This window comes from Chrysochloris asiatica, unplaced genomic scaffold (assembly GCF_000296735.1).
Source record: "Chrysochloris asiatica unplaced genomic scaffold, ChrAsi1.0 scaffold00425, whole genome shotgun sequence".
In the NCBI taxonomy this organism is placed as follows: domain Eukaryota; kingdom Metazoa; phylum Chordata; class Mammalia; order Afrosoricida; family Chrysochloridae; genus Chrysochloris; species Chrysochloris asiatica.
Genome location: NW_006408943.1, coordinates 442837 through 461077, shown reverse-complemented (window position 1 = coordinate 461077; position 18241 = coordinate 442837). Strand labels below are relative to the sequence as shown.

At 41.5% G+C, this 18241-nt stretch overlaps 1 protein-coding gene across 1 annotated transcript in view; it reads right to left on the bottom strand.

Annotated features, from left to right (window-relative positions):
* NPHP4 (nephronophthisis 4) overlaps positions 1-18241 on the bottom strand; it is a 168554-nt gene that overhangs the window by 95248 nt on the left and 55065 nt on the right. The window contains exon 10 of the mRNA XM_006876919.1: positions 4503-4644. Coding sequence (XP_006876981.1) covers positions 4503-4644 — 142 coding nt within the window. The remainder of the gene's footprint in view (positions 1-4502; positions 4645-18241) is intronic.

Below are 18241 nucleotides of genomic sequence, written 5' to 3'. Positions count from 1 at the left end.
ATCTTCCTCAGTAAGTATTTCAAGTTCTCTTCGCTTCCAGCAAGCAAGGTTGTTAATAAGTCTTCTTCCCATCCTAACGCCACATTCTTCTTCACATTATCCACCTTCTCAGATGATTTGCTCAGCATAAAGACTGAATAAATATGGCAAGAAGATATAACCCTAGTGCACATCTTTCCTGAGTTTAAACCATTCAGTATCCCACTTGTTTTGTTCAAACAACTGTCTCTTTGTCTAGGTATGCACGTTCCTCATGAGGACAATTAAATGTTATGGAATATCCATTATTCACAATGTTATCCACAGTTTGTTATGACCCACACAGTCAAATACTTTTGCGTAGTCAATAAAACACAAGTAAACATACTTCTGGTATTCTCTGCTTTTAGCCAAGATCCATCTGACGTCAGCAGTGATATCCCTCTTTCCACATCCTCTTTCTGAATCCAGCTTGAATTTCTGGTAGCTCTCTGTCAATGCACTGCTGCAACCGTGTTTTAATTGTCTTCAGCAACATTTTACTTGCGTGAGATATTAATGTTACCAGTCAATGATTTCCGTATCCCATTAGGTCACCTTCTTTTGGAATGGGCATAAATATGAATTCTTCCAAATTTCCTGGCATAGATGAGTGAGCGCCTCCAGTGCTGCATCAGTTTGTTGAAACGTATCAATTTGTATTCCATGAATTCCTGAAGCCTTGCTTTTCACCAATGCCTTCAGTGCAACTTAAGACTTCTTCCTTCAATACCACTGGCTCTTGATCTTATGCTACCTCTTGAAATGGTTGAACATCGACCAGTTTTTTTGGTATTGTGACTCTGTGTATACCTTCTGTCTTCTCATGTATTCTGTACCATTCAATTATTTTGCCCATAAAATCCTTCCCTGCTACCATCCAAAGATTGAAGTTTCTCTTCAGTTCTTTCAGCTTGAGAAATGCTGAGGATGTTCTTCTCTTACGGTATTTTAACTCCAGCTCTTTGCACATTTCATAATAATATCTGACTTTGTCTTCTTGAGCTGCCTTTTGAAATTTTCTGTTCAACTCTTTTACTTCCTCATTTCTGCATTTTAAGGAAGAATACTTAACACTAGGATAATGGAGTCCTGGAGTCCAGGTGTAGCACTGTGGGTTAATACTCTGGACTGCAAAATCAGTATGATGTGCAAGGTCAGTGGTTCAAGCTCACCAGCCACTCCCTGGAAACCCTATACAGGGTCACTCTGGGTCATAACCAACTGAATAGCATTTAACAACAACAACAACAACGGAGTCCTAGTGTGGCACTGTAGGATAAGCACTGGACCACAAGGTCAGTCTGAACCGCAAGACTGGCAGTTCAAACTCACCAACCACTCCTCAGAAACCCTATACAGAGTCGGAACCAACTTGATGGCACTAACAACAATTGCTAATCTGGTCCCATCTAACAAATCTTAAAAGCAATACTGAAAAGCATCAAACTGCTTTCAAGGCTCAAGGATATTCATCAATTATAAAAATATCCAGCATTCAGTAACAACAAATTTAAATTTACAATGTCTAGCATTCACTCAAAAATCACCACGCATGCAAAGGAACAGAAAAGCGTAACCTAGATAAGAAGAAACATCAACTGACGGAAGCTGACCCCAAACTGACAAAGATGGTAGAATTAGTGGACAAGGGAGTTAAAGTAATTATAATTGCATTTCCTATGTTCAAAAGCTAAGGAAAAGTGAATATGTTAAGTAGGAACAGAAAGTAATTATTTCTTAAATCCCCTAATAAACTTTTCAACTCGACAACACTTAACAACTAAAATTAACTTTTAGAGATGAAAATCACAGTATCTTAGATTCAAAATGTACTAAGTGGGAGTCATGGCATATTACACATTGCAGAAAAAAAGGATTAGTGGACTTGAAGTCATAGCAACAGATATTATCTAAAAAGAAACACAGGGGGCAGGGGGAAAACAAGACAAAAAAAGGGGGGACACTGCATTAATGAGCTATGGGACAACAGCTAGCAGCCTACTAAATGTGTGATGTTGTTGTTGTTGTTAAGTGCTGTCGAGTCGAGTCCAACCCATAGCGACCCTGTATAGGGTTTCCAAGGAGCAGCTAGTGAGTTTGAATCACCGACCTTGCAGTTCAAACGACTTTGCAGTCTGATGCATGAGCCCACAGCGCCACACCAGGACTCCTAATATATGTGTAATAGGGATCCCCAAGGCAGAGAGGAGAGACAAGGCAGAAAAAAATACGTGAAGAACTCATGGCCAACAATTTTCCAAATGTGATGAAAACTAGAAACCTAAAGATTCAAGAAGCTCAATGAACCTCAAGCATGAAACCAGTTAAAGGACATTTCTGGGGAAATGTCGGCAGCAGCAGACAAGTTTTTAAATCTTGAAACGTCCTCATGAATACAAGAGCAACTAGGAAAGCCATGCCAAAAGCTCATAGACAACAACCACAATTGATCCAGGCCAGAAAAAAATCAAGTAAACTGGACCCTCTTCTCACAGTTTATGTTGTTGTTGTTGTTAAGTGTCATCAAGTCAGTTTCAACTCATAACGACTCTGTGTAGGGTTTCCAAGATTTTAATCTTTGCAGAAGCAGAAAGCTTCATTTTTCTCCCACTGGTGGTTGGTGGGCTCGAACCACCAATCTTGTGGTCACAGTCCAGCGTCTATCCTATGGAGCCCCTGTGCTCCTTCATAGTTTATTGTTGTTGTTGTCAAGTGCCGTCAAGTCGGTTCCAAAATAACTTTAAAATAAGCCCTTCAAACTTAACTAGTTCATAATTGAAATAGTTGATCATTTCTTAGCCAAACTTTTTTGTGTAAAGAAAAAAAAAGTCTCGCAAATTCCTTTTGTTTTATTTTTTAAGTGGAACTGAGAATACATGTCAAAGAGGGAAAAACATTAGATTTAAAGCAGGGGATGTGTTAATAATAAATCTGACCCTTTGTTTCCTATTTTTAAACTATATATTCTATGCCTCCAATACTTTCAACATTATCAAATACATTTGGAATTTTTTTCTAAACTGACTGACAGAAAATACATGCCTACCACCCACCACTGCGAGGGATTCTAGCAGATATTCTGGCAGTAGCTCAAGTACAGGGGGTGCTGTGCATTTCAATACCACTTATAGAAGATGCGACTATTAATGTACACATTGGTGTTAGCCAGCAAATCTCAATAACCCGGTAAGCACGGCATTAAAAAACTGGAAGAACAAAACTATGAAAGCCATCAAATGGACTCTTTGAAAAGAAGGAAAATACTTAGTGGTGTGGTTTGTTACAAAGCCATCAACTACTAAGTCTTGCTAGCTGAATGGTTTTAGATATGTTAGAAAACCATTGTGAGGGAGATCAGTACGTCAAGTTCCAGGCCGAAGAAACAAGTGCTCTGCTCCCTCCAGTTGGAAAATTAAATGTGACAAAACCAGTTCCTATAAATGAATCTCAACTCAGGAAAAACAAACATTCCCAAATTACAGAATCTCTAGTCCTCTCACACTAGCACCCAGGAACCCCAGCAAAAAAAAAAAAACAGTAATCAATTAACCAATAAATAAGGAAAAACCCTCCCTGGAGATCTGCATATTATTCACTGTACAAAAGCTGGCAAGATGGACAAACACTAGCCTCTTCTTGACAGGCTTACACATTGGTTCATTCCCTACCTTTCTGTCTGGAAGCAGGAGACAGAAGACATTAATGTCCCATGACCTAGGGCTTCTAGAACATTCTTTCAGCTGACTAAATCTCCAGGAGCCCAGCGCCAAAGGCTCACTACTCAGTCAGGTCAGGGTGAACTTCTCACACACTACCTTTGAAATTCTACTCTTCCTCTTGCAATAAGTGGAATTCTCAACGAGAATACCTGTTTAGGCCATCGTTAGCTATAAACTAAGGAACTCTTCAGGCGGCACAGTGGTTAAGTGCTCTGCTGCTAACTGGAAGGCAGTGGCTCGAACCTACCAGCCAATCCACGGGGAAAAGATGTGGCGATCTACTTCTCTAAAGATGTACAGTCTTGGAAACTCCATGGGGCAGTTCCACTCTCCCCTGGAGGGACCCTATGAATTGGGATCAACGCTACAGCAACAGGTCAACAGGTTTGATTTTTGGTTTTGTGGGGGTTTTTCTTGCACACACTGAGAGGCACTGAACACAAGGTACTGGCCATGCCAGAGCCACGCCAGCCAAGCAGATGCTAAACTAATAACCAGCAACAGCTCTTTAACCACCTACATGCATGTGAAATATGTCACCACCCACAGGGCAGGGGCTGGAGCGCTGCTGACAGCCTTTGCTGTTTGCAGCCAATTCTACATCTCAATATTAAGCAAAAACTCAGCCGATTCCAGCTAAAGCAATCTGTGGTAATTATCTTATAAGTCTGATGATCATTATACTGGACTGGGTCTCTTTCCCTGGGAACAGATGGAAACCATGCTGTGTGCTTGAGAAGTGAGCTTTCTGCAAACACTTACTTGAAGGGGACGTGGGTGGCTTCTTGGAGGGCTGCCGTCGCTCTGCCTTGGTACTGACAGCCTGCTCGGGAGATGTGTCCAAGTGTTCTTCTGGGCTGAGTGAGTACTGGAACTGCACTGTCCCCGACTCCACCTGCTTCACCTGCCATGAACCACAGTGAGAACAATGATGCCCTGTGAAGGGAGCCTGCACACTCCTTCATCGGCACTCTTCTGTTACAATATCCCAGCCAGGAGCAGTTCACCCAGCACTTAACACGAAGTCTAGGGAAAGCCAAGGATTTCTGAAGTCACAGGTTCTTAGTAATTTTCAAGTAATTTTCTCAGCAGAAAACAATCAGCTGTGGAATTAAAATCCCAGAAAGCTGTATTACTATGGAATGCCTCTTCCACGAGTAAAAATCACAGTATGACTCCAGTTTGAATGTTGGTTTTCTTTCAATTAACCTATGTAAAATTGATTCTGCGTTTTAACACACATAGTTACAAAGTACCACAAATGGGACTGCATTAAAACAATACAAATATATCAGTTTTGGAGGCTACAAGTCTGAAATTAAGGTGCTTTGGGCTTCCCCTTTATAATCATATGCTCCCAACTCGTTTTTATCTTTTGGAGAATGTCAATATAAACAGAGTCATACCATATATAACTTTTTTTTGTAGCTTTTTAATATTTTATTATACTATTACTAGTTCTCAATAACAAATGAAGTTAAGTTCGTTTAAATTTTAGAAGGACAATTAATATTTTCTTTCCTTTTGTATCCTTTTTTTTTTAAGCTTTTATTGTGAATTGAGTGATAGTTCACATGGGAGAACATCAGTTTTACATTCATCCTATCGTATTTCATTTCATTGTAATGATTACAATCCCCTCCATGCGTCATCATTCAACAGCATTTGCTTCCATTCCCTCTGGGGTTTTTTTGTTGTTGTTTTTTTTTGGAGGGTAGGAGTTGGGGGGATGTACCCTGACGTACTCGGGAATATATAACCATTCAAACCAAAGGGTACACCCTGGAAGCCTGTCCCCCAACCGCCCACACACAACCCTTCTCCCTCCCTGAGTCCAGAGTCCCCAACCACTCCATCTCTCCATGTCAGCATCTCTGCCTCCATCTCTGGTATTGCCACCATATAAAACTTTTGAGGCTGGCTTCTTTCATACATGGTGTCAATCAGATTTCTCCAACAGTTGCAAGCAGCAACAGGGCATTCTTTTGTAAGGCTGAATAACATTATGCTATATGCAAGTATAAAGATGAGGCTTTCTACTCCCGTAAAGATTTACACCCTCGGAAACCCTGTACAGGGTCGCTATGGGTTGGAACCAACTCGATGGCACTTAACAACAACAACAACAACATATGCAAGTACTAGAGTCTTGGTGTGGCGCTGTGGGTTAATGCGCCAGACTGCAAAGCCATATGAACTGCAAGGTTGGCAGTTCAAGCTCACCAGTTGCTCCTTGGAAACCCTATACAGGGTCACTAAGGGTCGGAACCAACTCGACGGCACTTAAGAACAATATGGAAGTACCATAGTTTGTTTACCCATTCAACCATCTGAGAACTTTTGGCTTGTTTTCAATTTGGTTGATTATAAACAAAATTTTAGAAACACTGCCATCAAGGTAATTCTAACTCACGGCAACCCAGTGTGTTACAGAGTAGAACTGCACTCCGTAGAGTTTTCTCAACTATAACCTTTATGGAAGCAGATCGCCAGGGCTTTCTTTTGCTGTGCTGCTGGGTGAATTCAAACCACTAGCCTTCAGGTTAGCAGTGGAAAACACAAACTGTGTGCATCATCTAGGAATCTTGTGATTATTACTGTTACGGGTTCAAGTCCCAAAGAAGGATGATGATTACTATAGTGTCCAATTTAGAGAATTTTATTGGCACAACAGACATCTATAGCCGGATGGCAGGAGACAATGAATTCTCCCAGGCCTGCCGAGCCGTAGGGAAATGGCTGCTAGTTTATATATGCTAAGTTCTTGGCTGGGTATCTAGGGGCTTATCTAAAGGAATTTGCTGAAGCAGGGAGTACAGAAGGAAAAACAGCGGATTAGTTCGCTCACATGAAAACTAGATAACAATTACAGGGTCAGTGTGACCGTATGAGTTGGACTAACAATACCATACAGTACCCACCACCTGTGAGGCCTGTTTCTGCCCTATCTGCCTCAAGGCCAGGGGAGCGCTGCCAGTTTTAGAAATTCTGAGTTCTCAAGGAGCTCTATTGTTTCATTACAAGAGCTGAAATGAGACGGTAGTATGCAGGTTTTTGCGTGAATCTAAGTTTTCACCATATTTTACACAAATAACACATGCTGCACATTTTGCCGACCATACAACCCCCTAGTAAGTTATTTTTCAAAGAACACTATGCACATTTTATGTGTGAGTGCACTGTTTCATTAAATATGGTATGCGGAAGTAGGATTGCCGGATCATATGGCAGGCAGACGTTCAATTTCATAAGAAACTACTCAACTGTCTTCCAGAGCATCTGTACCCTTGTTCTTCCCTACCAGGAATGTAAAAGAGCTCTGGTTTCTCCACAACTTTGCCAACAGTCGGTTATCGGCCCAAGTTTTCATTTTAGCCATTCAAATAGGTATATGGTGATAACTCATGGTTTTAATTTATGATTCCCTAATTTATACTTCCTGGAATCCTGGTTCAGTGCTGTTGGTTAAAGCACTGGACCCTAAGGTCGGTTTGAACTACAAGGTCAGCAGTTCAAACTCACCAGCTGCTCCTTGGCAACTCTATCCATGATCACTGAGTCGGAACTGATTTGACGGCACTTTAACAACAACAGCAACAATTTATAGTTGCTGGTTCAAACCCACCAGCCACTCCTCAGAAATCCGACACAGGGTCACTGTGAGTCAGAACCAACTCAAGGACACTTAACAACAGCACCACCAACAAAGGCTAATGATATTGAATATGCTTTCATGCACTTATTCGCAATCCATATATCCCTGTTGGCACTGTTTCTCTCCAAGACTTCTGCCCATTTTTAAATTGGGTTATTGGCTTTCTTATAGGTGAGTTTTGAGAATTATTTAAATACTCTAGGAGCCCTGATGGCCCAGGAGGTTAAGCATTGAACTAATAAACAACAGGTCAACAATTTGAACCCACCAGCTGTTCCACTGGACAAAGATGTGGGAGTCTGCTTTCATAAAAATTTGCTGTTATTAGAGGTCATCGAGTTGTTTCTCTCATAGCAACTGTATGCACAACAAAATGAAACTCAGTACAGTCCTACGTGATCCTCACAACTGTATGCACAACAAAATGAAACTCAGTACAGTCCTACGTGATCCTCACAACTGTATACACAACAAAATGAAACTCAGCCCGGTCCTACGTGAGCCTCACAACTGGTATGTTTGAACCCACTACTATTGCCACTGTGTCAATCCATTATGTTGAGGGCCTTCCTCTTTTCACTCTACTTTCCCAACCATGATGTCCTTCTCCAGTGACTGGTTCCACCTAACAACAGGCCCAAAGTACCGGAGGCAAAGTCTCACCATCCTTGCTTCTAAGGAGCATTCAAGCTGCTCTCCTTCCAAGACAGATTTGTAAAGTTCTTCTGACAGTACATGGTTCTTTCAGTATTCTTCGCCAACACCCTGATTTAAAAGCATCAATTCTTCTATGGTCATCCTTATTCACTGACCAACTTACACATGCATTATGAGGAGACTGAAAATGCCATGGCTTGGGTCAGGTGTACCTTAGTCCTCAAACTGACATCTTTGCTCTTTAACACTTTAAAGTGGTCTTTTGTAGCACGGACTGACAAAAGAACAAACAAATCTGTGTTGGAAAAAATACAATCAGAATGCTCCTTAGAAGCCTGGATGGCAAAACTTCACATCTCATACTTTAGACATGTTATCACAGGAGGGACCAGCCCCTATAAAAGACATCATGCTTGGCAAAGTGAAAAGTCAATGAAAAAGAGGAAGACCCCCAACAAGATGGACTGACACAGTGGCAGCAGCAATGGGCTTGAATGTAACAATTGTTGAGGACGGCACGGGACAGGGCAGTGTTTCATTCTGCTGTGCACAGGCTTGCTGTGAGTCAGAACCAGCTCAATGGGACCAAACAACATAGTGAATGTTATATTTTGGCTTTCAATTACTTAGTTTAATTTTCTGCAGCTTCAGCCTGAATGTGCATATGAGCAACTGATAGTCGGTTCCACCAGTTTGGGCTGATGATATTGAGCTTCTCCATCATCTCTTCCCAACAGATGTAGTCAATTTGACTCCTTTATATTACATTTGGTAAGATAAACATGCATAGTCTCCGTTTATGATGTTAAAAATGGAATTTGCAATGAGTAAGTTGTTGGTCTTACAAAATGCTACCATGAGATCTCCAACATAATTTCTAACACCAAGTCTATATTTTCCAACGAGGGGTCCTTCATCTTTGTTCCCAACTTTTGCATTCCAATTACCAGTAATTATCAATTAATCTTAATTGCATGTTTGATCAATTTCAGACTGAAGAAGTCAGTTGTTATTAGGTGCCATCGAGGCAGTTCCAACTAATAGCCCTCTTATGCACAACAGAATGAAACACTGCTTGATCCTGCGTTAAACTCACAATCGTTACACTTGGGTACACTGCTGCTGCTACTGTGCCAATCCATCTCACTGGGGATCTTCCTCTTTTTCTCTGACTCTTCACTTTACCAAGCGTGATGTCCTTTTCAGGGACCAGTCCCTCCTGATAATATGTTCGAAGAATAAGAGACAAAGTCTGGCCATCCTGGCTTCTAAAGAGTATTCTGGCTGTACTTCTTCCAACACAGAGCAGTTTGTTCTTGTGGCAGTCCATGGGACTCTCACTTGGATCAGTTCTGGAGACTACAAGTCTTCAAGCAAGGTGCTGGCCATGAAGAAGAAGTCTTCAAGTTTTCATTGTCATTAGCTTTAGTGGTTGGTGTGTAAATTTGAATAATAGTGGCATTAACTGGTCTTCCTTGTTAACAAATGTATATTATCCTCTCACAGACAGTGTTGTACTTCAAGACAGATCTTGAATTGCTCTTCTTGATGATGAATGCGATGCCATTCCTCTTCAATTTGTCGTTCCTGGCATAATAAACCATGTGATGGCTTGATTCACAATGGTCATACCAGTCCATTTCAGCTCACTAATTCCTAGGATATTGATCTTTATGCATTTCATTTTTGGCAACTTCCAATTTTCCTAGATTAATGTTTTGTATATTCCACGTTCCGATTATTAAGGGATGTTTGCAGCTGTTTCTTTTCATTTGAGTCTTCTCATTTTGACTGTGCCACATCAGCAAACGAAGGTCTCGAAAGCTTTGTTCTATCCACAACACTAAGGTCAACTCTACTTTGAGGAGGCAGCTCTTTCCTGGTTGCATTTGAGTGTCTTCCAATCTATGGGGCTCATCTTTCAGTACTATATCAGACAACAACACTTCATGGCTATTCACAGAATCTTCAGAAGTAGTCTCCCTTGCCTTCTTCCTAGTCTGTCTTAGTCTGGAAGCTCCAGTGAAATCTGTCCACCATGGGTGACACTCCTGGTACTTAAAATACTAACGACACAGCTTCCCCGTATTACAGCAACACACAAATCATCATAACCTGACAAACTGACAGACAAGTGGTAGCCGTAAAGATTTCCAGCCTTGGATACCCTGTGGGGCAATTCTCCTCTGTCTTCTAAGGTCGCTAAGAGTCTGAAATGACTCCACAGTAGTGGGATTGGGGGAGAGAACAGGAAACCCAAAATATGGAGTCCTGGTGTAGCACTGTAAAATAAGCACTGGACTGCTCTCCGCAAGGTCGGTGGTTCAAACCCACCAGCCACTCCTCAGAAACCTTAGACAGGGTTATTATGGGTCGGAACTTAACAACATACATACATACACATATTCGTATCCCAGCACTCAGTACCTGTGAATGTGACCTTATTTGAAATAAGATCTTTGCAGATGTAATTAGTTACCTGGAGCACGACAGGCTCATAATCCAATATGAAATGGTATCCTTTTTAAAAAGACACCAACAGACAGACACAGATGGAAGGTGGCCAGGTAAAGACAGAGGCAAAGATTGTTAGAGTGATGCATCTACAAACCAAGGGCTGTCAAGGATGGCCAGGAACCACCAAAAGCTAGGAAGAAACAAGGAAGGATTCCTACCCCAGAGGGAAATCATGGCCAGCACCTGGTTGTAGACTTCTAGTCTCTAGAACTGATACATTTCTGTTGTTTTACGCATGGCGCTGTAGGACAGGTACTCAACCACAGGGCTGGATTGAACTGCAAAGATCGGCGGGTCAAACTCACCAGTCACTCCTCAAAAGCCCTCTATAGGGTTGCTATGAGTAGGAACCGACAACAGCACACGACGACAGCAGCAGGTTGTGGTACGTGGCTACAACAGCACTAGGAAACCAACAGATCATACGACCTGCAAATGATTTCTCCCAGTCTACGCAACCAATCTTTTCATTCTCTTAACATTATCTTAGAAAAAGGAAAGTGTCAATTTAATGAAGTCCAATTAATCAAGATTTCCTTTTATGAATCCTGCTTTTGGTGTCATGCCTAAAAATGATTTGCTTAAACCAGGTTTGGAGACAAATATTTTCTTCCAAAAGTTATGAAGTTTCATGTTAGTATTTAGATCCATGTTCACTTTGAGTCCATTTTTGCATATGGTATAAAATGTAGGTCAAGGTTGGTTGTTTTCATTTGAGTGGCCAGATGTTTTTGCACCACCTGTTGAAAAACTGTCCTTTCTCCATCGAATTGCTTTTGTAACTCTCTCAAAAATCAGTTGTCATATTTGTGTGATTTTTTTTTTACTGGACTCTATTTATCCCATTAATCTATGTGCCAAGCCCTTCTGGTGTGGCACGGAGGGTTAACGTGCTGCACTGCAAAGTCGGTGGTTCCAGTTTACCAGCTACTCCTCGGAAACCTTACATAGGGTCACTCTGAGTTGGATCCGACTTGATGGCTCTTAACAACAACAACAACTATTCTATTCCAATATTCTATATGCCAAACCCTTCTATATTGGTTATGACAGTTTTAGGACATGTCTTAAAATTGTGAAGCATGATTCTCACAACTGTATTATTCTATTTCAAAACTGTTCTTGGGTCTTCCAGTTCTTTTGCTTTTCCATAAACATTTTGGAATCAGTCTATCTATATCTACTATATATTGTAGTTGTTGTTAAGAGCCAGTGAGTCGGTTCCGACTCATAGTGATCCTGTAATGATTTTCTGAGGAGCAACTGGTGAATTTGAACCACTGACCTTGTGGTTAGCAGTCTGGTGCTTATCCTACAGTGCCACATCAGGACTCCATATACTATATATATAGCACTAAATAACAACAATAGCACTTAATAATGACACTTAGCAACACTTAACAGCACTTAACAATGTATATACATATATATATTGTTGATGTTAAGTGCTATCGAGTCAGTTCCAACTCATAGCGATCCGGTATACGGTTTCCAAAGCTTTTTTCTTAAATCTTTACGGGAGCAGAAAGACTCATCTCTCTCCTGCAGAATGGCTGACAACCTCGAACAGAGGACCTTGTAGTTTGTAGTCCAGTGCTTATCACATGGAGCCATATCTTGTTAAATCCTTTGGCGAATGCTGATATTTTTGCTTTAGCAGGAATCAAGCCAGTTAGGTTCAGGGTACAATTTTCCTGATAGCGGTTTCAATGTCAGTTCCATTTTCAAAGTCTGTGCAATGCTATCCAGATCTCTCCTGCACATGTGTCACCCAGCAGGCTACTAGAGACTCGGCAGTACGAGCCCATGGCTTAGTTTCCATAACTAAAGACAGTCTTTTGTATGCTGTTTAAGGTTAGACTCACAAATCTGCAGCTTGTGGGTTAGTCTGGGATTTCATAAACACCTTTAAGGGGTTCTTTCTAAGCTCCCCACCTCTACAAGCTCCAAGTACTTTCCAGTCCTCGGGGCTGTCCTTTTCAATGCTCCGATCAGACAGCTGGGATTTCATTATCCTGTCTCCCGCACACATCCCACGACTGTTCCTGAATCCAAGGCCAAGCAGTGGGAGGACAAAGTGCTTTTTTAAAAGAAGGACAGAGTGTATAGAAGAGCTAAAGATCTCATCAATCATGTCAGGCAGTCAATATACAATGTCTAAAACTGGAGCTAAGAAACAAACAGCCGGAGCATGTTACTAGAAAACAAACATAAATATGAGTTGGAACTGACCTGATGACAATCGGTTTTTGTTTTGCTTTGTCTTTTAATCTTAAGCACAGTTAAGAATTGAAAGTGGGTGCCTCTGCGGAGGCAAATTTTTTAAAAAGATGATCAGTTACTTAAGGAGAAATTGTTCAGGAAAGAAAACATAATCATAGCACGTTAATTAGCTTCACAACAACACTCAAATAACCATAATACCATAAACTCTAATATTGATTCAGGGAGCATAGAGGTTCTGTAGGATAAATGCTGGACTAGGAACTGCAAGATAGGTGGTTTGAGCCTACCAGCCACTCTGTGGGAGAAAGATGAGGCTTTTTGCTCCCACAAAGATTTACAGCCTCAGAACATTATACAGGGTGGTTATGAGTCAGAACCAATCTGATGTCACTTAACAACAACGTTTATTTAGTTAAAAATTATGGAATATTTATAATTACATATTTATAGTCTCCCTGGATCAAATTCTATTTTCCATACACCCAACCATTCTATGGGAACCAGGATAATTTTCCTAGAATATATGTTGGTGATGTCAAGTTAGTTCCAACTCACAGCAACTCTATATAGAGTTTCTGAGAAGCGACTGACTTGGTGGTTCAAACCCAATTTGCAGTCCCACTGCATATCCTTCAATAGATGTTCAAGAATTAACTAAGGGATCAGGTCAGGGCAGAGAAAGCAAGCAAAGACAAGAGTGATATCTAGATTTCCAACCTGCCTACCTATAAGATGTTGGCATTGTTATAAAACATAAGAGCAAAGTATGAGCTGACTTTATAGCATAGAAAAGTGAACCAAGTTTGTGAGTTGCTGCTGTTGTTGTTGTTACATGCCGTTGAGTCGATTCCGACCCATAGCGACCCTGTATAGGGTTTCCAAGGAACAGCTGGTGAGCTTGAACCACCAACCTTGCAATTCAAATGACTTTGTAGTCTGACACATTAACCCACAGCACCAGTTAATTATAGCGTACTGGTTTATTTAGAGTAGTGGTTCTCAACCAGGGGCAATTTTTCCTGCCTGGAGGCATTTGGAAGGAGCTCTGCTGGCACTGTAAGATAAGCACTGGACTGCTAACCACAAGATCTGCAGTTCGAGCCCAACCGCCACTCCTTGGGAGAAAGATGAAGCTTTCTGCTCCAGTAAAGATTTACAGCCTTGGAAACCCTACACGAGGTCACGATGAGTCAGAATCAACTTGATAGCAGGTTTAGGTTTGGGGTGAAGGCATCTGTCAATATCAGGAGACACTGTGGGTTGCCACAATTGGTGGGGTGCTACTGGCAAACAGCCTCCAGTGTGCGGGGCAGCCCCCAGCAACAGAGATCTGACCCAAAATGTCAACAGAAATGCTGATTTGCAAGTTGCGTTCCTAGTAAAAACTGGGACTATTTGATATATTTGGGGCCTTAAGATAGTCGAGCGGTCAAAAGACTCAGGCTACAACATACTTTAAATACTTAAAAAGGAAAGTAGATGTCGAGGTATAGCAAGCCTACAATTAAACAGGATAAAACAAATCTTTATTTAGACACAGAGAATGGCAACGGCTTCAGGATTCCTGATGGCCACTTTATAATAAAGACTTAAACTAGACCATGTGGGAATGCAGCCAAACATGGCCCCGTAATGAAAGAGATTATTTAGAATAAGAAAAGCTGCACCATCAGCTGCTCCCTTACTCAGGTCCCGAAAGCCCATAAGTAACAACACTGGAGAGGATCCTGCTTGGCACTGGAGTCAGCACCCAGGTAAAATACTGAACTAGTGGACATAGTCCTTCTACCTCACACAATGAGACAACTGAGCCTGAAATGTGCACTGCAGAAACAAATCGGGACATATTTCAGGAGTGTAAAAAGATGAATCAAAATAAAACAAAAGTCCTGCCAACCTCAGCTAGCACAGGGCTCTTATCCAAGGTCACTATGGAAGAGCCCCAGGGCCATGGGCAGGCAGGGGATGTGACCCTCACACACACTTCCACAAGTACTGCCCTACTTTCTTTCTGTTTTCCTCGCCATGCTGTTTCCGAACATCATTTAGAGGAACGTCTTACCTACTCTGAGGTTATCAAGAATCATGTCAGACTTACAAAGAAAACTAGTTTTTGTTAATACGATTTTATTCTTGCTTTTTTTTTTTCCCACTCCCCATTTCCCTCTTCCTCCAGCACCTGGTAATCTCTAACCTACTTTCTGTCTCGATTTATTTGCCTATTTTAGATATTTCATAAAAAAGGGATCCTACGATATTTGTCCTTTTCAAATACTGTATGAGATCACTGTTATTAAACGTCAAGACCAGGTTTTCTCACAAAGAGAAACACTATCTGATGGCTTCCGGGGGCAGGGAGGGAAAGGTGGCAGATCATTAACTAGAGTGGTGTTGTTGCTGAGTTGCTTCTAACTCATAGCGGCTCTGTAGAGGGTTCCTGAAGAGCAGCTGATGGGTTTGAACTGCCAGCCCTGTGGTTCGAAATCCAGTGCTGATCCTACAACACTGCACCAAGATTAGAGACTCGACACGTATTAACACGCGTGAAGGGTTAGTGAAAAATGGTAGCGGCAAAGGAAAACACTAGAAGAAGTACAAGCGTTAAAGGCAGCATATAAGCAATCCAGCAATTACAGCAGTCTACAAATGGGAGAACAGATGGACATGCTAACTGGACAGGTGTGGGAAGAAGAATGGGATTCTAGCCACAACTATATATATATATATAGGTTTTATAGATGATATGTCTACCTGTGTATTTACCTATCCTGCAAATATATCCATGAATACAGTAGAGCACACAAGAGGCAAAGTTATGAAAACTTAGCCATAACCAACTTCTTAAATGAATGAGTCACTGGACCTGAAGAATCAGGACCATGGTGGTCTCAGGGGACACCAAGGTAAATTGGCATACCATAGTACACAAAGATAATGTTCTACCATCCTACTTTAGTGAGAGTGACTAGGGTCTTTAAAACTTGAGAGCAGCCATCTAAGGTACAATGACTGGTTTCTCCCTGTCTGAGGGTAAGAAGAGTGAAGAAAATTAAAGACTTGTGGTAATAATTATTCCAGTGGACTCAATTCCAACCCCTGAGACCGGAAGATGGTGTCCAGCTACCACTACTGACTGCTCTGAAAGCTATCACATTAGAAGGTTCTGGATAGAGTGAAAGAAAACCGTAGAACAAAACTCAAAATAATTTTTTAAAAAAAAGAGATTCACTGGTCTGACAGAGACTGCTGGAACCCTCAAGACAACGGCCCTTAGTCAGTCACCCTTCAGGCCTAGAGATGAACTCACCTCTAGGGCTCAAGTTTCAGCCAGATCACAGACAGGCCTGTAAGGTGAACAGTAGCATTAGGGATGCATGCATTCCTTAGAATTATCAAGCATCTGAGATCAAAAAGGCAGTATTTCCCCTAAAACAAAGCTCAGAAGGCCAGAAGGGTTAGGAAAAGAATAGGAATGGAATCAGGAATCACAGGGAAGAGGTGGGATTAGTAATGTTACATTGTGGAAATTACAACCAGTAACATGAAACAAAATGCATATGTGTGTGTGTATCTGTACCTATATAGATATATGGAGCTCTGGTAGCGTAGTGGTTACGAATCAGGCTGCAAACCCCAAGGTCAGCAGTTTGAAACTACCAGCTGTTCCACGGGAGAAAGATGAGGCTTTCTGCTCCTGTAAAGATTTACAGCCTCAGAAACACTATACAGAGTCGCTATGAGTCAGAACCAACTCCATGGCACATAACCACCACCATATATATATATATATATTATAGTGTTATTAAGTGCTGTTGCATTGTTTCTGACCTATAGCTACCCTGCATAGGAGTGGCTAGTGAGCTTGAACCACCAACCTTGCAGTTCAAACTGACTTTGCAGTCCAGTGCATTAGCCCACAGCACCACACCAGAACTCCATAAGGGAACACCCGTCCTAGGTGGTTATATGCCTTGCAGTCAATTCTGACTCATAGCAACCCTGCATAGGATTTCCAAGGCTACAAATCTTTACGGAAGCAGAAAGCCTCATCTTTCTCCTGCAGAATGGCTGGTAGTTTCGAACTGCTGACCTTGAGGTCAGCAGCCTGACTCGTAATGATACTAATAATATATATATATGTATATACACATATACATATGGAGTACAGTAGCTCTGTAGAATAAACACTAGACTGCGAACCACAAGGTTGGCAATTTGAGCCCATCGGTCATTCCACATAAGAAAGATTAGGTTTTCCGCTCCCGCAAAGATTTACAGCCTGGGAAACCCAACACAGGGTTGCTCTGAGTAGGAAGCAACTTGATGGCACTTTACAACATATAATTGTATATATTTTGTTTGTTGTTGTTAAGTGCCATCAAGTCAGCTCCGACTCTTAGTGACCGCGTATAGTGTTTCTGATGAGTGGCTGGTGGGTTTGAACCACCTACCTTGCAGTTCAAACTGACCTTTTATCCTACAGCGCCTTTTCTAACTTCACTCAACATCATGGCTTCTAGATTCTTCCATGCTGTGGCATGATTCAGAACTTCATTCCTCTTCTTTATGGCTTATAGCTGAGTGATAATCTACCATATATATGTTTGTTTGTTTTTTTGCTTCATCCATTTATCCGCTGATGGACACTGGGATTGTTTCCATCTTTTCACAACTGCGAATAATGTACTTGCATTCCTACATTGGGGTTTAGAGACAGCTTCAGCTCAAAAAACAGTTTTATACAGAATGTCTGCCATAAGCATTGTGTTGTTCTAAAAGTGATATGGGATTCAACTGACAAAACCAATTTGAAAGATTAGAGAGAGAATTTAGGGGGCAGTGAGTTAGTGGGGATGGAATCATGCAGAAAAGGAGGTAAGAGCTAGTTGCACAGAGTTCAGTCATGACTGATGGAAATGAGCAACATGTTATGAATAGCAACCAAGTTTCTTGCACAGTGGATTCTGACCTGAGTAGGAAAAAGGCAAAGTCGGCCCATTCAAAGATGGCAGCTGACACACATTCCAAGTGGTGGTGCGTTCGGCAGTTTCGGCACCTTTGCATCAAAGTCTCTGAATAGTATGCATAGAAGAAAATACTGTACTGGTGTGTATTTTCTTATGTTTATCCTCAACAACGAAGAGCAAAATAATTTTTTAAAATAAAAATCACCTCAAAAAAATTGAAAAAAACAAAACAAAACAGGAGACTCCCAGCTTGTGGCCCAGCCTGTGAACAGTGGGTATGAAGGACAAAGTCACAAAGACAAGCCAGTCTAGAAGCAGGACCACCCAGCTTCCCCACAGTTCTCGTTCCACAAAAAAATCCACCGGCAGAGGTTCACACAGACCCCATTCTCGAACACACGTGCCAAGTGCTCCCAGTATACTTTGTAAAGACACACACAGCAGTGCTTCTGAGTGTGTGCCGTGAGTGTGTGCAGGAG